The 23970-nt window shown below is 41.5% G+C and overlaps 1 protein-coding gene across 9 annotated transcripts in view; it reads right to left on the bottom strand.

The window, feature by feature from the left end:
* The window catches only part of rapgef2b (Rap guanine nucleotide exchange factor 2b), a 118985-nt gene that overhangs the window by 53631 nt on the left and 41384 nt on the right, over positions 1 to 23970 (bottom strand). For 8 of the 9 annotated variants that reach the window (XM_069669259.1, XM_069669255.1, XM_069669258.1 and 5 more), the window contains exons 4-6: positions 22713 to 22796; positions 8417 to 8492; positions 4566 to 4733 (exon numbers count right to left, since the gene is read on the bottom strand). In XM_069669259.1, the coding sequence (XP_069525360.1) occupies positions 4566 to 4733; positions 8417 to 8492; positions 22713 to 22796 (328 nt within the window). Of the gene's footprint in view, positions 1 to 4565; positions 4734 to 8416; positions 8493 to 13908; positions 14039 to 22712; positions 22797 to 23970 lie in introns of those variants that run through there. The other variant, XM_069669262.1, reaches the window with a different exon arrangement.

The following is a 23970-nucleotide window of genomic DNA, read 5'->3' on the forward strand; positions in this document are numbered from 1 at the left end:
TTAAAGATGGCCCACTAACTAATTATATAATGTGAAAAACATAAACTCAATTAATTAGGATTGAATAGCTACTGACAGACCCAGCCGTCATATCTGCTGGCGACTCTCTTTCATCCATCTCAAAGGCTACAACAAAAGCTTAAACTTAGAGCAACACAGGCTGTGAATCAACCAGAGGACCAATGAGACCACTGGCAGATCATAAAAGATTACCAAAAAATCCCATATAATTTCATTGCCCAACTTAATCTCTAATCTCACATTGTCTGAGTCTTACTATGATAAACTTTTTGTTTGTTTGTTTGTTTGTTTGTTTGTCAGCGGGATTAGGGGAAAACTACTGGCCCCAATTTCATGATACTTGGTGGAAGGGTGAAACAAAGGCCAAGGAAGAAACTATTACATTTAGCTTGATCGCATCTGACTCGGAAACGAGAAATAATACTGAGCACAATTTTTAAGCCTTTTTAAGCCTTCTCAAATGTCTACATTCCCTGAGTGCCCTTTCAGTAGTTTTTGTTTGATTGTAAATCACATTGCACTGCATTTTATAGAAAGGTGCTGTATAAATCAAGACTGGAAGGCCAACAGTAAATATAGTTAGCAAATGGCGCAGTCTAAATGCTATTTATGCCTTGCTAATTCTGAGTCCTCCGAGTGAGTAGTTGTCCAAACAGATCCAAAGGAAGCATTAATTTGCATGAATGATGTTGTAAGGTCAAACTGTATTTACATGCTCAAGAAATAACTTGAATTACGTTTGAACCCTGATCACCCAATAATCCTCACTTCATAAAGATAATAGCTCTGCTTCAGATGGTGGTGGAGCGCGGGGGCCAGGGGGAGCGCTGCGTCTGTGTGTCAGCAGTCCCAGTGGGAGTTCTACTCCTGGGTTAGCACTACTTCTATATTTTAGGTATTAAACTGGCACTCTCCAGAGGAACGTACAATGACTGAGTGTGCTCAGTGTGTTGCTCAGGGACAACAGCTGTTCACAGACACTCTGCCCACTGCAGGGATCCAACATGAGACCTTGGACTTACAGAACAATCTCCTGCCAACAATGACGGCCTATGGCAAAGCATTAGCTAATTCAAGGCCTAATTCAGCTCTGAGGAGGCAGCCTGGCATTGATACATCAACTGTCATCACGCTCACAAAAGCAAAGCTGAGCCATTAACATTGAAAGTTTCACTTGACGTTTTACTACAGCTATAATCCAATCTTAAATACCCTTACAATCAAATAGGCAGCCATATAACTGTTTTGCTTTATGCCTTCGCCTCAGCGGTGGCAATAACTTGTTGTAATAAAAGTTTTCAAATGCAGCATTGTTAAAGTATCATATAAAACATGTTCCATTGTTCTAGTTGAAACGAACTCTATGAGTAACATTAAAATGCTGCTTACACAAACATATGCATCAGCTAAAATTTAAATATAAAACGCCAACAAGAGGACGCCAAAATCTCCCTACCAGTCGCAGCGTGTACATGCGCCCAGATAAAGTATTAATAAGTATAACTATTTAACTCTTACACAGAAAATACTTTCATCTTTGAGACTTTAGCACATTTTGCTGATAAAACTTGTGTTCCTCTACTTGAACTCTAAACAGAGTCCCCTTAGACTGTGGTATTTACAGCCTGGAAAAAAGATCTTCTCCAACACTGTTTCTTCTTTAGACTAGAAAAGGTATCATACTCTGCCAGCATTGTCCTGCCAGCGTTGTCCCAGTAATGAAAGTTAAGTCAAAATGTTTCAGATATGCCTGAAACAACTGCCTGATTCATCACTTATGAAGCAACGATGCTAAACAATCACTGGCCACAACACCACAAAACGGTTCACTGAATATCTTTGTGTTTTGGGCTGTTGGTTGAACAAATCAAAATACCCTACGCTCTGCTCTCTCTTGGTGTTGGCTATTTTTTCAATGTCTTTAGTCATGTTTATAGACAAATAAAGAAATCTATAAAAACAGTACTTAACAATAGTGATAATCATCTCAGGCCTCAACAAACAGATTTCTCTACAGTTTTTCCCACACTGAAAGACCTTTACACCATCAGATCAGGTGCTCCCTGCTGTTTTGGTAGCTAGCATCACATTTGCCTTCATAGGAGTGACTAAGCTGAATAAAAAACCTTGCCTGCTAGAGAGATTTCCTTCCTTCAATCCAAAGTTTCTCCTCGGTGCATTTCTCCCCTCCTAAACATGCCTCGGGGTAGGATGGAGGAAAGACTGAGCGGTGCCTGGCATTCTAAATGCTGGAGATTAGCTTGCTATGTCAGCTTAGCATCCGCCCAGATTCAGCTTCTGTGTTGCTCTGCTCTCCTCCACCCCTCCGTCAGCAGCAGCAGCAGCAGCAGCATACTGCGCTCGTGCTAACTTAGCTCCCTTCCCTACTGTACTTCTAAGTGCACTCGAGCAGAGCCCATTTGGGACTGCTGGTTGCCATGGCACCGGCTCCATCCCTTCCCACAGGAACGCAGAGCGGAGCGAGGAGAGTCGAGTGTGTGACGGGAGATGTCGGGCCATGAGAAAGTTCAGTGCGGTCTTTTGAAAGTAAAACACAGAGTCTATATTTAGGAAACAGGGTGGGGCTGGATGAAGGGAGGCAGGAGGAAGATGACGTTTGCCGCATTTTTCCTTTTTTTTTTTTTTTTAGCGTAATTGTTCCAAGACGAACCGGGTACTCTGACAGAACCCCCTAGGGAGCGTCAGGAATGAAGGGAATGCAGTGATGTTGTGCAGAAAAGGAAAGGCTGTGTGTAACAACTGCATGCTGGGTATTTGCATCATTAGTGTGAAAATGCTTTGCTTCCTATTCCCAGGGAAAGAAAGCACAGAGGGGAAACTCTTCCTCTGCTGGAGTCAAATCCCCGCTTAAGAATAAAGTCAATACTCTTCCACAAATATGGCACTCTGATTGCACGAGACTTCACGCTGTCAGAGAACCAGAACATATTTCTGCTTACATTCTTAAACTATCCTCCAAAATGCAATGATTTATCCTGCTTCTCGCATTATGAAACTGTAAGAGTATTGTCGAGGAGCTGAATCAAATATGAAGCATTCAGAAATTGAAAAAAGTCTACAAATAGCAGCACGACTGTTGTGATTGAGTCAGTAAGAATAGAACAACTGTAACTCTTTAAAGTAGGCAACATCTGACCCTCACAATCGTCTCCTTTGCTAAACTCATCTATTTTATCCCTCTGCAGTCTCAGGAAATAATAGCATATTCTCTATATCTACTGTCCTTTCCCATTTATGTGTTACAAAAATGGCTAGAACACTGCTGGCTTTCAGGATCATATCAGGCAATGGGACTTCTGTCAAACAGCTAAGATAATGCTGTCCTTTGATCAATGCAAATACATTGGTTTCACACATTTCCTTCATGTAAATGATACATCTATAGACCGGCGCTACAAAACTTTGACCAGAAGCAATGATTGTTCTTCCGACCCCTCAAACTGAACTGAAGATAAATGCCTTTTAAAAATGACACTACTGATGGATATCTTTTCAATTTTCATTAAAATGTGCAACAGTTCGGGGTGCTCTCTAACAGGAGACATGGTGCTGTGCTGTTTTTTAAACTGGTGGCTTCCAAGAGACGTGAGCAGATAAAAGTGGCTTTCCTTTCACAGGCTGTTTCATTTGAACATTTTTACAAGCTAGAGAATGTAAAGCGGCTTACTTCTTCACAAGACAGAGGGAGTATGTGAGAAGAGTTAAAAAACAAGAAGGAATTCATCTAGAAAATACATCATCTTGTGTTGGGGGCCCGACCTGCAGGTTGGGAAGACTTTCGAACTACACTATACTCCCTTTTCTTTGGTTCAGTGATCACAGCAACATGCATTTGAGATAAGTTTCATTCTCCAGGGCATCTTAATGACTATTTGCACCTTAAATGTGCGTTGGAATATAGAAGCATTTTAATCATCTCAGTCACTGCAGGGACAATTGTAGACATGTGCTTAAGTGATGAAGTGATGAGGATGGTGATGAAACAAGTGAAACCTCACACCAGAAGACTATTTGACAACCAGAAGCACAAACAAGGAGGCAGGTAAAGCACAGAGAAACACAGCATTAAGGATGCTCAACAAACTACAAAACATGAATTAAGGAGAGGGTAGATCAACACACTGAAGCCGACAGAAGCTACAAACAAACGTGTAGCAACTTTAATCTAGCAAGGAAGGGGAGAACAACAATTAAACACTACCAGGAGGAAGATTCAGGGTAAAGATTAGGGACACAAACTCAAAGAGCACCCTGTTAGGATCAGGGTGCTCTTCCCCAGGACACCAGACATCAAAACACAAAAACTTACAACAGAGGATCAGACAAGGCCACGCAAATTTCCCAACTACAAACCTATGATCTGAAGCAAGACTGCACAGCAGATTCGGAAGGAAGGAGCACGACACACAAACAGTGCACGACACAGCAAACAGAGCAACACTGAGCCGTCTCTGGAGCACACAGAGATCCACCACAGCGAGGGTAAACACAGAGATTAAGCGCAGAACTGTAGTGCAACTCACCGTGTGGTATCCCCGGGCTATGGGCGGCTTTCCGGTAGGGTACGGATCCACCGTGTCGATGATTGTCTGCCGCTCCCCTTTCTGGTTGATCTTGCGAAAGCGCCGACGGGACTGTCTGTGCGAGGCTTGTCGCTGAAAGTACTCCTCATTTTCATCCATATAGTCCACCTGCAAATGATAGGGAGGAAGAGGGAGGGAGAGACGGGGGGAGTGACTGTCTTCGTCTTCATTCACGCCCTTCCCCACTCCTACCCCTTCAAAACACACACATATACACTCATCCCAAACACCCCACCCTCCTATACTCCATCTACGATTCCTCCTCCTCCACCTCCTCCTCCTCCTCCCTGCCTCCTGCCCCTCTTGTTGCGTAAAAATAGAAGTGTGTGTGGGCTGCACCGTGCACACCTACGTCAAAGGGTGCTCGAAACACAAAAAGAGAGATAGAGAGAGAAAGAAACACACAGCTGAGTGAAGTAGCAGGAGTCAGGAAGGGAGGGAGATGGAGGAGGATGGGGAGCGGATTGATTGACAGGCGGTGATAAACAGAGATGGAGTCTGATGGAGGGAAAGATGAGGAGGAGAAATAGACTCTCAACAGTCTCTGTGTCTCCGTGAGACGTTTTAACCACGATGAAATGACATGTTAAAACAAGATAAAATCCACGTTTCCATTTTTAATGAGCAGGGAGGAAGGAAAAGGGAACATTTTCCAAGTGGAAACTGGCACAAAATCCCTCTTCAACATTACAGGCAGTGAAGTCATATTTACAATTTTGGTTACTTAATACGACCACTTTGTTGCATGCATGCTCTGGTCATGATGGAACGACAAACTGACGTTTCTCTTCCTCTATTTGTTTTGTTTTTTTCTTCTCTTTTTGGACCCAATCCTGCTCTCCTCTCGCTTGCTACTTTCACTGCGGCTTCACATTTCACAGCGCTCAGCCTTTGGGATTACACCACTAAAATCTCCCTCTGCCGTACCAAGTGCTGCCATGACAACTGCAGGGGAGCTGCGTGTGTGAGTGAGTGAGAGCATAAGTGTGATTGTGTGTCTAATTGCAAATCTCAGAGCAATGTGTGCATGCATTAATGTTTGTGTGTACAGTATGGACACGTGAGAGGCTTATTTTTTCTCGCTTTTGACGCTCATGTTTGTAACTGCATGTGTGCATCTTTCCGTGTGCTGCTAAAACTTGTAGCACGGGCTAATCTATATGTATCTATGTCCCAGCAGCACAAAACCCTCCTCAGTAATTATAGGGTGGGTTGGCACCTATTACAGCAGAAGGCCGGAGAGTGTCTGCAGCGAGCAGAGGGTGTTATTACCAAGGGGTTTGTGTGGAGCTGATACAGGCTCGGTTTACAGAGACCTCCCCATCTAAGATGCACATTCACGGAGACACAGCAATTACAGCACATGAGAGAGGGGAGATTACTGAGATCTTCTCTGACTGCAGCAGCAGCAGCAGCAGCACAAACTAGCTGTTATTATACACTGAAAAGACGTGGGTTATGTTTCATGCATTCCTTTAAAAAGATGGCAAAGGACGGTTTTAATGTGCAAGAAAATGTGGAGAGAGAGAGTGTGTAGGTGCATGCATATGTCTGACTTTGAAGTGGCAGCATCTTTTGCTGGGAAACAGATCAGAATTAGCATCTTATCTAAGAACAAATGGTCAGTTTGCTGTTCAAATGGTGAGTGTTTTATTGGCTTCATTTGCCACAGTATGTGCAGTTTTGCTGGCTAAAGTGGCCAAAATATTTGCACAGCTTTGTTTAATACCCACCAACACACTGTGGTCTGCAACTGGTCAACCTAATGTTAATAACCAACCAAGTATGTTTTTCATGAGTGTCCTGGGGTCTCTGTTCATAATTAAATTGTTTGGGGACAGATTTGTGGAAGTTATGCTGATTGGAAATGCATACTTACAACTGTGAAAATACATTATGGAACATGTTTTCCCTCTTATCTTATACTGCATAGATACTTACACCCTGCAAAGGTTCATCTCAGTAATTATTATACAAAGTGTTATGAGGATGAAGTCACACCACGGGTCTAAGGTAAGGCTCAATGTTTCCCTGATCATTAGAAATGCATCTAGAGTTCTAACTGTCTGGCAGGTACAGTACAAATATTTGTCCCTAGAGCTCGAGATTAAGTTATTGATTCTGTAGAAAAATAATTTAAAACTGTTTTTATAATCTAGGAGTTGTAATAAAAAGCAAAACGACAAAATATTCTCTAGTTCCCTTTTCTCAATTGTAAAGATCTGTTGCTTTCTCTTAGATACTAAATTGAATAATCTCGAAGATTTCCATTTAAATAAATGTCTGTTAAGTCACAATCTATCGCCGAATGAGGTAACACAATGGTGATTGAGCCTATGGCCCACTGATGAAAGCCTTTGCATTTGCAGTATTACAGACTGGGTTCCTGGTGCGACATTCGCGGAAAAAATTACAAGTGGCGCCAAGTTGGGCCGCCTTTCCCATCACCCAGCAGTGGTTGGTTTACCAGAGAGGGTAGGCGGAGCTAAGCGGCTGCTTTTCCGGTCTCTGCAAGTGTTGCGAGTAAACAGTAATCTACTATGGCTGAACAAACAAAGAAAAGATCGATGACTACAGATACAACTTCAACAATAAGTGAAAATCCAAAGAAGAGGGGAAAAAAAACTCGACACTCAGATGAAGGCAAACAGTCTGAAAAGAAAAGTGACCGTCCGCAAGGACAATCAAGAGTTACAACCGGAGCCAACCGTAGACGTCACACATGCAACACTGTCTGGATATCTGGGAAGTGTGCTCTAGCAATTACTGTTTATCGGCATAGGTGCCGCCAAAGAGAAAAAATTGAGATCATCGAGATTATAGCTTAAAGCTTTTGACTGTAAGTCAATCAAAACAGGCTTTAGGGACTCATGATGGTATGTCTTCACTATTACGACATTTTGATGATAAAATAATGGTTATCACAATCTATCTAAACTTACTTTAATCTATCTAAACCTACTGTTCCCCATGAAGAGTTGCAACTGAAGGCTTTTAGAACAAAGAAAAACATCCTAAAACACAACTACAGTCCAGTTTAGATTGGTTTATTCAGACCTCTTATCCTGCCATCTGTCAGACTCTCATTTTCAAAGTTCCTTTGAGTTAATGTGGTATTTAAACAAATGAACAGACCTGCAGTCACAGCGAATATCCTGTACTTACATCTGCCTGCAGCATTTAAAACAACAGCTGTTTTTGCATGACGAAATCTTTTTTTTCTTTTGCATACTGCTGCTCTTTAGTGCAAAGTCATGAGCCGAACTGCATCTGTTCTGACCTGCAGGCCTCAGAGGACTTCTTTTCAACACATGATCTTATTGTGCCGCTACCTCTTGCGTCTGCGCCCCTCTGAGAGAGGAACGATTTGTTCTAAGCAACTTCTTCTGCGAGCCAACAATTTGATTTACCATAAAACTAGGTCAGAGTTTCTACCAGCCTTGAACTCGAACAACCTCGCTGGAAGGACTCCCGCAAAGACACGGTTAAATACAGCTGTGATGAAATGTCAATAGGTGGCACTTACGCAGATTAGTACCAAACATCAAAGGGTCAACTCTCAAGGATGTTAGTGCACAGGGTTCAGCTCAGTCTTATTACATGAAGGAATTATAAACTCAATCTTGTTATTTTCCTCCATTTCTCTGTGGTTGTACAACAGGAAAAGCTTTTCAAATTAAAAGTTACAGCTCTATTTTGTGTATATAATGTGGTGAATTTGGATTTGTGTGTTTGAGGTAATGCCCTTTAACACAAGCATGCTAAAAGTCTAAAAGAAAAATTGGACTCACCACAATCATCTCTGAGGGTTCCAGGACGATGCACTCACATCCGCGTCGCAGGCTGCCCGCTGATCGCTTCCCAAAACTGGAGAGGAGAAAAAAAATTGAAATGATGAGGAAAGCAAGAATTAAAAAGTCAACCCTTTACAATCTGAATCTAAATCTAAATCTTGTGTGCCTCTCACACTGACGGCCAAGCAGACTGAGGTAACCTTCTGTCCAACATTTTAAATATGCAGTGTGGAATTTCTGTATTAAAATGTCACACAGAGCAGCATTGAGTGGACAGTTCCTCCTTTCAGCAGTCACCCCTCCCACCTGAAGGGAAACACCCGCCTCTGGAAAAGTCCACTTTCATGACGTCACAATTTTGTACAGTATGCCTCGCTCCTAATGAGGAAGGGGACCCGGGGGATTTTAAAGGCAGCAGATACCAAAATGTCTCATATAAGGGCAGCAGCCGTGGAAATTCTGAGCTTGAGGAGATTCAACTTGTGGGTTAGATGAAGAATGCCGCCTTTGTCCAACACCTGACCTCAATGCGGACACACAAGGGCTTCCTTGTTTGTTATATTTAACATCTTTCGATCCAGAATGTGACCCACATCTCCTTCGTTTGCTGACTGTAAGATAAACTCAAGTGACTTCTAAAGAACAGAGGGCTGTCTGGTTTGTGTTCCCGCCTCGTGTTATGCATCTTCGCATTATTAAGATTCACTCGCTTTTCGAGCCGCAAGTGAGAGATTGATGTTTAAATTTACATCCAGTCAAGGTGATCTGGAAGATTAAACATTCATTTATTCATCATTTTTAGAGCTGAATTGATTTTAAGAAGCAACAATCAGTACATACAACAAACCATTATATCAGTCACTTTTTGGAGCTGACAATCAAATAGATCCATGGCAGGAAATGTATAGCAAGAATGATAATAATAATTATTTGTAATTAAAGGGAAAATGTCACATTTAAATGTATTCAACTTCTCAAAAGCTAATTATTTTTCTAGAGTTCTGGACGGATGGACGTACAAACAATTTGAGGGTGACCCAATGTGCTCTAGTAACAGAAACTTCTGAGGCATTTCAGAGACAAAACAAAGAAGCACAGATTATTTGGTAATTCAAATTAATTGATAATTTCATTTATTCTTGTCATTTTTGTTATATTCAACCAATTTGTAAAAAAATCTTTTACTCAACAGAAAGAAACTTAGGGGCCAACTATTGTAAAGGAAAGTGCCAAAAATCTTGCTGCTCGTCTTCAGCAAATATTTTGGGGTTTTGGACAGTTGGTTAAACAAAAAAAGATAGGCGTGGACCTCTCATGTTTAGGGAACCTGTGACGGGGTTTATAACTAGTTATTGACATCTTAAAGTGATAATCTCCAAGATTTTCATTTAAATTGTTAAGTCACTGTCTATCGCTGGATGAGGTAACACAATGGTGATTGAGCCTGTGGCCCACTGATTGCATTTGCAGTATTACAGACTGGGTGTCTGGTGCGACATTCACGGAAAAAATCACAAGCCAGTTAGTGACGTGTTTTCCATCACCCAGCAGTGGTTGGTCTGCCAGATTACCACCTTAAAAAAGTAGAAAAGTGGAATATAAAAGAAAAAATTAAAGTCTATAATGCAGCCGTAACATTTTTGATTGCTGTTCCGCTGTTTTCTAAACTTTGCCATTTGAAGCATTAAAACAATTCTTCTCGATCTTCCTTGTGTGTCTGATACAGAGGGAGTAACTCTGGGAGTAGAGGGTTCTCCTCTGTGTTCACAGTTGAAGTGAGCAGTGAGTGGTGGTACTCGGCTACCTGGCCGGGGCTGTGGAGGTGACAGCTTTCATCAATCTCCCGGACAGGTGCAGACCTCAGGCACAGCATGGCCTAAATGCTTTGGAGCCCTGGGCTTGTGGCTGCATGTTGTGTGCTGACAGCTTGGTCAGGCTGGAGAATAAACACCAGCTGACTGCAAAGCGCTGGTGATACCTGCCTGCTCACTGGCTATAAGAGCAAATAATGAATTTTGTGTTGCTTTGTATTTTTCGGAGAGTAGATTTCGCTTGCTTTGCTTTTCTCTTTCTGCCTCCTTTCATGGAGGAGCCTTTTGTTGGGTTTTTTGTTTTTTCCTCTTTTGTCAGCCGTTCTGTTGTTTCTCTGCCGTCGCTGCAATTTTACTTGACTAATTTGTCAACTTTCTGATGCCTCCTGATAAATAACTCCACATGATGAACTGTTAACTACTGCTGAGAAGTTTGAACTGGAATCAAAGCACACACCGAGCGACTGGCCGGACTACAACGAGCTGTGTGAACACAGGCAGTGAGAGGGTTAATGCTGATGGTGGCTGTTTGCTTTGCCTGAGCTTCAGTTTAATGCGTTTTAACTCTCCGACATGCACAAGCCCGAATTCCACCACAGGGCCAAAGTACGGAGAGCTTACTCGGTATTTTCACGAGAACACAAACGCTGTGAGTTCTTCTGCAACTTATTTCCAGCAAAGATGATTTGTCAGCTGGGCAGCAGCTTCAGAGAAACGTACGAGTGCTTTTGATCTGGTTTTACGGGCGCTTTGGAGTCTGTACCGGCTCTGATCCTGTTGGCTGGCTCTTCAGTGGAAAAGGGAGCAGTGATTCCGCCCATAATGCATCACAAAACACGTTAGGCCACCAAATGCAAACACCACAGTGACATGTTCTGTCATGTTCCTCCATTACATTCCAAACATGAGTAATCCAATCCTCCATTTTGCAGGAGGCCAACGCCACTGGCAATGTGAGATATTAAAGAGGGGATTATGGAAGTGCAGAGTGAGGGGGTGGGAGGGTTTTTCTCACACAAAAGTGTCTTGTTTGGAGATTAAAGCTACCACTGCTGTATGACTAGTCCTGAGCAAATATGAAGTACAAGACCTGCCGTGTGGGCGAACGCATATTAGACAACAAATATTATAAGTCTAAGACAAACATTTGATCTTCCAGGCTGATGTTTGGTTGGATCGGGGTGTGGATATCTCTGAAGAAATCAACACTGCAAAGTTTGACCCGTGCAAATATTTAAATTGTATTAGCTCATCTAATGATGCAGAAGTGTCTGCAGTGTGCACGATCTGCTTGTTATGAATAATTCAGCAGTGAGGAACTCAGGTCCATAAGTTGATGTGAGGTTTCTAGCATGAGAACTAGAGTGTGTGCTGACTGACAAACTTACAAATCCAGATAAGAGGATAAGAATAGATAAGAAAGGTGCCAGATGCTTGAGCAGGTATGTAACTCATTTCTAACAGAACGCAGCACCGAGCAAAGATTATCTGTGACATACTTTCCACGCAAAAATGCTGCTATATGGGGCACAACGTTAAAACCAATCCTTCACTTCATTTCAATGTTACTCTGAGGAGATTTCTCCCTGCAGCGCACAGTGTATAAATACATAAAACATACAGTATATATAGACAGACGTACCCCAAAAGACACTGAAACAAATATAAACAACCTTGAAATTTTAAATCAACAACACAAAAAACGTGACATACAAAATACAGCAGCTTAAAGCTGCATTCACATCATACTGGAGTTAGCTTAATTAGCAGTTTCTGGCTTGTAAATAGCATCATGTGAACATTCCAGTTATAATTATGACTGGGAAGCTTCTCAGAAAACTTAATACGTTCAAACTAAAACTTTATAACACAAAATCCAAACAAACAGGGGCGATTCATCTCAAGCAAAGTCTTTAAGTATTAAAACCCACATTTTATTAATATACTGACACTTCACAGTACTTTGTAACCCTTAAAAGGCCAGAGAGTCAAAAGAAAAACATAACTTTCCCATCTATTTCCATCCCATAAAAAAACCTAACATAGGCCTTCTTCTCAAAAAGGTAAACTCTCCCTTTAAAGGGTCGATACTGGCCAAACTTCAGCTGGCATGGTGAAGCACCTGTTGCGTAAAGATGACATCCAGATGACAACATTGGGTCACTAACCTACTTTCTTGTCTCATAACGTTTCATGTCTCTCTTTCTGTCCTTTATATTTGCAATTCATAAACAGGAAATGAAAGAAAAAATGGGAGCACAGGTTCAGTGAAAGGTTTACAAAACATGACCTGATTATTTTGTTTATTAAAAGTGTTTTATTTTGAAAGGAATGTGGTTTTAAGAGCTTGACCTGGTTTTTATTCAAATTTAGTGTGTTACCGACTTTTAAATGTATTTGTATCGCATCTTTCATACATGTTACTACAATTTAAATGCAGTTGGAACAGGCAACATATAAATATAATTACTTTAAAAATCCTCTGCACCAATCCTTTTTAAAAGTTCAGACATGTTCAGACACTCTGCATGACCTGGTTTCATCAGGCAGCCAGTAACTCCTTTCCAAGTGAAACCCTGAGGCTCTCTCCCAGTTTACTGACTGACTGACTGACATCTCCCCTGCCTCAGTGGCCTTGCACCCCCTCCTCTGTTATACAACAAGCCTGGGCGTCTGGAATGTCATTCCACATGCATCACCAGCCTTTCACTCTGCAGGCCCGGCAGCCCACCGCCAAAGCCTCAGATCCATTCTGCTGTCTGAGTGAACCAGTGCAATCCCTAATCTGTACCCCTGGTCTGAGCTGGAGGTGGAGGAGGAGGAGGGTGGGGGCCTCACACTGTTAAGCCGTTTAACTGAGTAAGTGGTGAGAGGGCACACCAGCTTTTTTTTAAACACACCAGACCCTTAAGAAGGACAAAGATTAAACTTCCCAGTTATGCAAGAGTTGAGACCCAGCAGAGAAGAAAGGAGAGGGAGGTCAGAGGAAGGAGTGATCGTCCATGAATGTTAAGTAAATAAAAACAGCACCCGGGCTTGAGGGGTTTACAATCATCCCCTAAAAGCTGCCGCAGTTGGCCATCCAGCCTTGCAAACATAAACAGAATACCTTGGAGGAACAGCGTGGACGCACCACACACATACTCCGAACCTTTGCCCCGCCACTTCAGAAATAGAAGCTGACACAGAAGCCAAGAATGTAGGATTGACTTTTGCTTCTTAAAATACGACTTCACTGACATCGTAATGGCACAGAGAAAAGGGCACTGAAGTTAAGAGTGAAAAAGCGGCTACGTTAGCCTCTGAAAACTTTTCCTAGACATGAATCAATCCGTCATCTCTGCAGCTATCATCCGTTTTTACACACAGTCTCCCCTCAGACGGAGCTCCATCTTTGTTTTGGTTTCAAAGTTGCCAAAAGTCTTGTCTAACCCTCAAAACATGAAGAGCGCACACCCCCTTTTAACTGGCAGCACACACTGCTCACTGACAAATCCAAAATAACATCAAAGACGTGCTTCACATTCCAGACTTGAAGGTTTTACTGCAACCAGCTCCCGGCTCGGAGACGAGTCAGATTTTTAAATTAGAGGCAGCAAAAGAAACACAGGAGTTTCTAGGCAGAGCTCTGGTGAGTCATACAGAGGAGTGAAGCGCTGCTGTAGTGTGGACACTCACCCCTGTCGCTCCAAACTGCCCTCAGAGTGACACCAGCGCCTGATAAGATAAGAGGATGTCTCCGGCTAAGTTATCCCCTCGCTGTTAGTCCACAGTAAGTCCAACAAGCATGTTCCAAGTCCTGACACTTTGGTGTGACTGCGGCATATCGTCCTGCGCACACCTCAGTGCTGCTGTCGGAGATTTGTGTGTGAGAACGGGTGTGCGTTTCTGGGTGTGTATGTAAGTGTGGATCAGCCTCTGTCCAATGGCTCTGCCCTCTCTCTCTCCCTCTGTCTCGCTGTGTGTAATGTGGTGAGTTGACTGCAGCCAGCATTCCAGCGTACGACTCACTTCCTGTTACAGAGTTACACTGAGTGAGAGGGAGGGGTGTGTGTGCTCATGTGTATGGAGGGGTGGGGAGGTTGAGTGTGGACAACTTAATTCCTCCCCTGTCGGTAAAGCTGGCTCATGAACTTTCATATTCAATTTAATAAATTGAAATGATTTGATCTGTAGATTCAAACGGACTTAGACCAGTTTGTTAAAGTCTGTTAGAAACCTTTTGTTCTCAGATTCAGAGCGTCTACTTATGTGTATATTTCTAACTTTTTTTGTCCTGTGTGTTTTTTCTTGTTGAGTCAGAGCTTTGTTTTCTTATGTATTAAGTTTGTCTTTGTACTGGCTCTTTGTGTATTTGTTCTTGAGTATATGTATCGAAAAGGCCCATCTAGGAATAGGTCATCCAAATTAGCTGACAGGCTGCAAATGCTGTGCGTCTTCTGTTAGTTGTATGCTGTATAGTACACGCTATAGCTGTGTCCTTATTCAGGGGCTGCAGCCTTCGGAAGGCGTATTTGAAGGCCGGTTGCGTCACGGCGGCGCGTCAAAGTCTGTCCCATTCTGAAGGCTCCCTCAGATGCAGCCGACAAAAGCATCCTCCTTTTCCCGAGCCATGAAGGATCCATCGGGTATATCCTTCTCGGCCCAATGTATCCCGAGATTCATTCAGACTTTGAAGCGACAAGTATAAAGTTTTAAATGTAAAAGTTTTTGGTTTCAACTCAATCGAACAGCTAGCATTCAACGTTTAAAAAAACGAAAGGGCCCTTGAAACAAATCATCTTCAAAATAATAGGTTAAGTTATGTGACGTTAGTAATGCTGGCTAGTTCGCTACCTGTTGCTAGGCGTCAGGAGCGGCATTGGAGGAGCAAGGGTAAGGGTGGGAACAGCTGGTGACGCAAACAGGAAATCATCCCAAGACCGGACTGTCTCATTTCAGTTCGACTTTAGCGGTCTACACAGGCTACAAATGACTCATCCTTCGTAGACCGCCTCCTTCGAAGGCTGCAGCCCCTGGATTGGGACACAGCTTATATATATATATATATATATTTCTATTTCTGTTTATATCGCGTCCCGGATGCCTAACATCAACAACAACAGCTCAAGTGCTCTTAGATCAGTTTAAATGTTAATTAATGTACATTGCCTTTTTACTAATAAAGGAACAACTGTACTTATTGCAGGTCTAATAAATGATGAAATGTAATGTTCGTGTTCCCACTTCATCCACGTCCCCCCCACTTTCTAACTTCAGGCACAGATTTCATACTCATGGATCAGCGCTGATCCTCGTCTGAATGTGCGAGCTAACAAACAGCTCAGGACTTAATGAGTAGGCAGCACAGCGAGCGGATGAAGGATTAGTCTTAAAACTGCTTTACTGGTGAAAAAACAAACATAATTGGCTACTAGCAATTCTTGTCAATATTTAACCCCGACTGGAGGGTTTTCTGTTGAACTTTCTATAAAGGTGAGGGTCTTGCAAGAGTGAAAAGATTAAATTCTTTAAAAAATGTATCATGGTTAAAATCAGTGCAGCAGAGAGAGAGACACCCTGACTTCTGCTCTCTGGTAAGGATCAAATTGAATAAATGCTTGATGCTACAATCATTAAAATGCAAAATGACCGTGTCTCTACATTACACCGTCCTGCCTGGTACTGTAAATACCTACACCTCCATGTCTCCAATTTAAATTTCCTCTGAAAGGAGCAATTCTCCCCTGGAAATGTGGTTAACTGGGTTTTCCATCAGAAGAGTGAGCTCATGAGTAAATTCTACAAAATATCCAGTAGTAATTTTCAAACTAAAATGAGTCGAGTCACTCATACTTTGATGTCAAAACAATCTGATGTTTTTCATACAGTGAAGCCATTATGACGAAGTGCTTTACAGACACTCAGTAGCCTGGACGCTCATGTGAGTTGCTAATGGCAAATACCAGACATTTGTAAATGTCTTGTTCCTGAGGATCATGAAACTAACCACATGAACTTTTAATCGCTGCGAGGTATAAAAATCACCTTTCAGGCGTCTTACTGTCAGCTTACTCAGAACATACAGCACACAAGCAATATTGAAAAGAGATGAATCAGATCTGTATTTGCGCAATTAAAGAATAAATTATCACTGAATCACTTCATCAGCTTCAGTCACAGATGAGTCTGCCCGGGCTGCTGCCAGCTGTCAAGAAATGATTTGAGCTCTACTGACCTTTTCTCTACGCAGTTCACACAAAGAAAAGCGATGAAGCTGACATTCCTCCGCTAACCGGCTGCTGATATGAGCTAATTCAGTTAAGTGCTGTGGTTCTGGTTAGTGACTGTACGGCTGACGATCAGGAAACTGTTGAGATTCTGACCGGAGGCAGAGTCCTGACAGCTGATAGTGATGATACATGTAGGCAGCAGGCGGAGGAGGGGAAGTGAAACCAGTACGAGGTTATTAAAGTATATCAGGGTGGAAGATCTGCACAATGGAGCTGTAACTATGCATTTGAAAATGATTGTTACATAACATCTGAAAATGGAGATCCACATTAATAACTGTCTCTGTTTTCGGGAAACTATTAAAACAACTATTATTTTTTGGGTTTGTGTTTTGCATTTTATATATTTTAAGTGTTCGTTCCATTGCTTGGACAAGTTGCAGAGTTGCAGAAATCTAGAGTTGCAGCGTCAACACGTCCACACATCCATCTATAAATAACTCTTTTACCCCCCAAGAAAAGCAACTCTGTGTCGAACGTTAGTGGAATTTTAAATCTTTCGTCGCATAACAGTAAAAAAAACAATCAGACTACACATGAACAGCCTGATAATGTCCCTACAGACAGATGTGGTGCATCGGGAAAGAAAATGAACATCAGGTGTGACATTTGTTTGTTTTTATCCCGTGTAATGTGTTACAGAGGAAGACAACTGTTGCAACAAGAATTGCAGTGGTCTACCAGGGTGTGATAACTGACATTGAGCAAACCAAACAAATAGTGATTACTACCAACATATGAGGACATAATATTTTATTAAATCATAATAAAGAGTTTGTACTGTTTACAGTCCTTTAAAGGAGCAATTCGCCCCTGGAAAAAGCCACTGTCAGTCAAAGCTGGTGTTCTCTGTAATCGATAGAAGCAATAATATTTGAAATTGGCGCCATAGCTGTGGAGAATGTTGTACAGACAGCTTGTGGTGTCGCCCATTCTACATTCTTACAACACCCAGCTTTGGACATTGCGGGACAGCTGGACATTGATCGCTGCAGGCAATGGCTCAGGGCGGTACAGAATCCAAAATTCAACGAGAATATACCGGTGGATCGTCTAAAGTATACATTTCAAACGTGGCGATTTTGACATGACCTCAGAGGCGAGCGTCCTAGATTGAGGAAGTGTAGTTTAGCAAGCTCCCTGGCCTCCGCCAGGTGACATATTTTACATAGTCGGACAGAGGTTTTCCAGGGCCCATTGGAGAAACAGACACAGAGAGACACAGAGCGAATTGCTACCATAATTGCATTAGCTCCCCATAATAGCATTATAGGACTGAGGTGAACATCGGCGAACTGGCCCTTTAAGTGTCTTTACCCAGGATAGTAAGCTTGACAACTACATCATTTATCTGTGATGTGGACCAATAGGATTTCTCTTCCAACTGTAGAAATGGCAATGCGAGAGAACAATGATGGTATGTTTAAATTCAGTGAACCGAAAACCCCCTGATCGTAACATTCGAGTCAGCAGCGTGACAAATAACTGTACTTGTGGCTGCAACGTCCCCCTCTGCATACGTACTGTAAATATGTAAGCTAAAACCCATACGCTCACCTTTTTCTTGTCTATCAAATAGAAAGGCAAAGACAGAGCCTCCTTTTCCAAAGAACAAAATAATTCAGATTTTCAGATTCGCTCATTCATTCATTAAACTGTTACAGACGTAGGTTGTTGGTGTTGACAGGTGGAACGGTCAAGTACCCAGATGAAAGATGGTGATCTGTGATTGATCTTATTCCAACACGTAGTCTGTTGACTCTATGCCAAGTCTCAGTGCAGATAAATCACTGTATGACTCTCGATTATGTTGCGGTTAGAAGGCCTGGTTTACCGATTTCCTGTAATTGCTTGTTTTATGTAGCACATGCTTCTCTGTTTTAAATCTGTGCCACCTGTTAAGTAAGATTTATTTATTTGGGTTGTATGTGATTTCACCCTGGCTGCTGGGTTAAATACAGCACAGTGCTGCAGCTTCTTTCACTTAACGACTGAGTCACTCCTCTTCCCCCGGATCACATCTCACTACAGCGAGCAGCGAGGGAAGGGGAGCGGGGAGAGAGAAGCACCGAGAGGATGATGGAGGCATATCAGGTTTTCAACCTTGCTGCCAGGGTAGATAGGAGCAGCCATTTCTGGGCAGAGCCTGTCTGAAACCCAATTCCCCCACATCTTTAAAAGCTCCAGGAAGTCCCGCTGGACTCCGTTCAGTTCCTCATGTCACAACCAATTTCCCCTCAGAGTCATTTTGCCCTCACCGATTCTATTCTTACAACCATGGACATTAAAAAAATACTCTAATGAGAGAAACAATTCAAAGTATGAAGGAAGAACATGTTTGAAATGACTAGACTAAACAGAAAGTCCGATCTGATTGAAATTACATAACATGGTTTAGACGTCAAAGGATGCTAAGAAGATAATAGCTGAACTCATAAAACAACTGTCTTGTGCCATCAGATTGCTTCAGTTTAGACTGATGGAATCTACACTAGAGAATTTCTCTGACACTGTTTCCAGGAATACAGTGGATTTTTTTTCTGTTTTCCTGAATTGAAAATCTAAACCATAACTGAAGTGCTGAGTGAGTTTCATGACACTAGACGTCCTTGAACACTTGAATCAGAATGTGTCATATTATATGTGTCATTTCCAAAACTGACTTCTCTTGTCACTGGGGAAATGAGTCTGGTTCCATTTCCACTGAAACTCTTTTTTTTATATGTCAGTCATGGCAACCAAAGGGCTGTAGGGGATGCTAATACTATAAAACATGCTAACACTGAACAGAATATTTCAAATATAGCAATATTAAACAAGCTTCAGTAAGTTTTCAGTAAAGTTTGTCTGAAGTCTTCTACTGAGACATGTATTTTAATATTGTGCTTATGTATCGTCCTGTGGATTTGTCAGGTCACATAATACGGCCCTTATTTGATATGTTTGTGCTAATGGTACTCTGCAAGTCAGTGCATTTTAACAATGCCTTATATTCACAAGCGGTTTGTTTTATAAAACACTCCTCTGTGGTTCGGGTTGGGTTAGGTTTAGGCCAGTTCAACTAGACAATAAATAATAGAGTTAGGTTTCCTCAAAGGGTTTGAGTTGAACTAACCGATCAGGTTTTACAGTGTACTTGGAGACATTTAGTGCTCAAATCTTTCAAAAAGTACAGCTTCATTCTAAACACATAAGCATCCACATGACTCGACACATAAGTTCTTTTACTTACTTTTCCAAGGGTAACCAGTTTCCTATTTTTTTTAACTTTTAAACTTAACTTATTAGAATTTACAGTGTACTGAATGAAACATGTAAATGCTCTGTTGTCTCTGTGCCTTTAATGCCAGTTTGCACTTTGCACTGTCAAATTGACACATTCCTCTGCTTTGTATCGTGAGTTAAGTGATTCTGAATGTAAAAGCTCAATGTGCAGTTTATGTATCTTATGTATAATTTAGCGCAGTTGACAGAAACAACAGTCTTGTGCAGTGCCATTAGTGTCACTCTAAACAAAACAGAGTCTCAGGCAGCAGAGTGGATCCTTACACGGGCTTTCTTACAACATATGCTTCGTAAACATTTCCAGAGCCCTGTCTTCCCCAGTGACTGCAGCCGGGCATTAACTTTAATCTGCCAATACCTGCAAATCCCCCTCCGACATCCCACTCACACTTTCACCTTGTCAAAACTGAGAAGGTTATATTTAAGAGGGGAGCAGCTTTGTGGCACATTTCCGATCGAGTCCTCCGTTTTAAATGCCTCCCACGTTCATTTGAATCCGGAAAATGACCGCGGCCGACCCCCAGAGCGCTGCTGGGACGGCCCGGAGCTCTGAGTGGCCGTAGGTGTGTGTTATGCAAGCCTAATGGATGAAAAGATCATTGTTTTCTAGACGCCCACAGAGATGGTTCATGTAACAGATCTGCTTGTGAAATCACAGCTTTTTAACATTTGGGTCTTGGCTTCAGAGGTGCTGGATCGCTGCTGTGAGCTGACGGCTGAGAGATGGAGCGGGGAACATGGATCTTAAGTCCTCTGAGCGTGTCGTAAATAATACTCCAACATCCTATTCTTTAAAAACGTACAAATACTTGTTTATTAGAACAATTAAATTTATGGGAAAATTGAATAAATCATAGATTTTAGAAGTGTCTTCAAACTATTTTAAACCACGCCAGAGGGGTGACAACAAATTAAGACTAATATACTTCAAAGTATCTGGTGCCTGCTCGAAAAATTTAAGATGGAGAGATTTATGTTGATCTTTAAATGTAAATTGTGATCATGACACAATAAATTCCTGGATAACACTAGACTTAAGTAGCCCTATTTAAAATATATACCAATAAGCATTTAATAATATAACCCTGTTGCTTGCTTACAAAACAGCGACAAAAATGGCTCCTGCCTACCTGAGCGCCCTCATCCAGGTCTACACTCCGTCCCGCCCCCTTCGCTCTGCCAATTAAAGGCGCCTGGTACTCCCATCACAACAGGGCCCTAAGTCACTAACTAGACTCTTCTCCTCAGTAGTCCCCAGGTGATGGAATGAGTTATCAAACTCCATTCGGTCCGCAGAGTCCCTTTCACCTTTAAGAAGAAGCTAAAGACCCAGCTCTTTATGAACACCTCTGACCCTTATGATCCTGATGCTATTGATGATGATGACATCGAGGATGTAGTTTATGTTAATTAGGATATTCATGGTGATGATGATGACTATATTGACCTTGTTGATGTTGCTGATGACAATTATTATAAAAACAAACAGGTGTCCGATCGCACTTGAAGCGATTTGTTGGCACATACTGACTTTGTTCCCTCCTGTCTTGATCGTTGCTTGTGTTGTATTAATTCAGATGTATGTTGCTTTGGACACAAGCGTCCGCTAAATGAAATTGTAACATTGTAATAAATGGTTAATAACACATTGTAATGATGCTCTAAAGAGCTTAAATTCCATTATAAGTGTTTTTTAAAATCCACTATTTGTCAGCAAAAAAAATAATCAATTGAAGTGGGGACTTTTATCTTAAAGGGTAGAGGTGGTGATATATTTCCTAATTTTCTGATGCTTCCTAAGTGTAGTTTTTGTGATACATAACAACTGGACGAGATACCGTTTCACTTCCTTTTTTCAAATACTTCCTGAGGAGGCATGCATCCTCTTTGCTCTGTTTACTTTCTGTGTTAGCTTTCATGTGAACTGAGGGTATTCTAAACACATGTAAAGTGAGCACTGGGATATTTTACACTTTGTAGCAAAAGTCTCTTTTATCTTGTATGGTAAACTGTGAATTCTCAGAGATGTACTCAGAGTGTACTGTTGATATCATGGTGGATAACGTGAAGCATTTTGTGACTTTATGGTGTTACACATGCACAGAATATGTATGCAAAGAAAGACACCTTTTGTTTTATTCATGAGAATTAATGTGTTAAATTAAATAAAATAAGTTGAATTTTTTTTGCAAGATCGGTGAGGCATATTAGGACTCTTATCATTCAGGACTTTTTCCTGGAAAGCCACAGACAGCATTTATTCAGGGGAGACACTGTGGATGCCTTTGTTTCTTTAGAGTTGTGGGAAAGTTAAGCTGATTCAATCTCAGTGGCCTTTAAATAAAATGCATTGCACCATCTCCAGGATTCGTTTAGCCATCCTATGAGCTGAAAGATGCAAATATACTGTGTATGGGAAGCATTGGGATATTAGGTTATTTTAGGATTATACCAGCAAGTAGAGCAAGCTGAAATCATGCAGCCAAATGTTTAGGATATCAACATATTTTCATTTTGTTGATTGTCTCAAAATCACTGAACTTGCAGCAGTGGTAACTTTCTCCAGAGTGACACTTTTATGTTTTAAAGAAACATTTTAAAAAAACTATTTTTGTGAGAGACAAAGTAATTATCAGGTTTAAACTCACAGAAGTCCAGTAACCATGTGTCTCCTTTGTAACCTTTAGTAGCCACTTGACAATCCAGTTTTAGAAAGCCAACTTTGGTAAAAGGAATCATTCCTGTTTACTTCTCTGGATAAGAGCGAGTTGATAAGAGAGGAAACTGTTTTGAGATTGTCTCTCCCTGGTTAGTACAGGATTTGCTTTCATCTCCCTTTATGGATGTTTTCATTTGACTTTGATGAGAGGAAGTTGCTTGTACATTAGGGCCAAGACCCTGAAGAAAAATGGCCGATGATCTTACCTGCTTCTGGGCAGGAACATGGACTCCTTGATGAAGACTGAACCGGACAACAGGATGTACCAGCAGCTTCCAATGTCGTCAGGGCTGAAAGACAGAAAGAGAAAGACGATTAGATCAAATTACTACAGACAAAAAGTGGAGATAGCCAAAATATAATGACTCTAAATCTTGAATAGAGTATGAAAAAGTACATATAATTGGCTAGATATGGGCCTATGAGACGTTGTCATTTTTGATCAAAATCATCCAAGAAATAACAAGAAAGAACATCATCATTTGTTGTAGTCCTTATTTCTTAAATCTTGTTATTTGCTTTGTCATTTGCTTGATCTACACTGGTTCTGTGATTTAATGCATCAGCAGAGTAAGACTGCTCCCTGAGCCAAATAAAGATCACTGACTTAAAAAAAAAGAAAGAAAAAAGGAGGAAAACAAGAGAAAGAGAGGAGAGAGACAGAGAGAACTATGAATGAACCGAGGAATCATCTCTCATCCACCCACACCCATGGCCCTGCTGAAACTCACAGACGAGGAAATTGGGCAGCACAGACGATGTAAACTCTGGCTGACCTCTGGATGATGCTGCTGGCTGTCAAGTTCTTACAACATGACTGCTAAACCAACACGCACACGCACAGCCACACACAGATACACACTTCCACCAGACTTACACGGCACTTTTAGACATTTCATTTATAGTTTGTCATATTATGTGGCTTTACAAGTGAATCAGAGGCGTTGCGAGGCAACATTAAAGATTCTACTGAGGAAAGTTTGCCCTCAGTTCAACAACTTACTAAATATGAAATAGAGGAATTAAATTTGGACCGTCCGTGCTGAATATTTTAATAACAGTATTTTTTCTAAATGTATCAGTTTGCCTTCCTCGCTCATCTAGCTTATCTCAGGACTTTCATGGCCATCAGAGGGATTCCAACAAGATAATCTCACCAGGCTGAGATGTACTGAATGTTTTACGCTCGGCATGCAGGATTATCAAAGAGGCCGTGTATGTTAACGTACCCAGAATGTAAACAAACACTTTGGAGATGGATGAAAAATTAAATGCATGCTTTCATTTATATGCACTGGGCCAGAGGGCTTACAGAGCTTAAACATAACATATGCAATCCTTGTGCGGGTCAGTGCTAATATCACAGAGAAACAGCTCCAATGTTGGGTCATATTTTAAACCTGGGTTTTGGTAAAATAGGACTTCTTCTGAATCTATTTTCCACAATTAAATGAAGCAGCAGAA

The sequence above is a fragment of the Semicossyphus pulcher genome, unplaced genomic scaffold (assembly GCF_022749685.1).
Source record: "Semicossyphus pulcher isolate SPU_LCO1_2020_fin unplaced genomic scaffold, fSemPul1.0.p SCAF_2, whole genome shotgun sequence".
NCBI classification, from domain to species: Eukaryota; Metazoa; Chordata; class Actinopteri; order Labriformes; family Labridae; genus Semicossyphus; species Semicossyphus pulcher.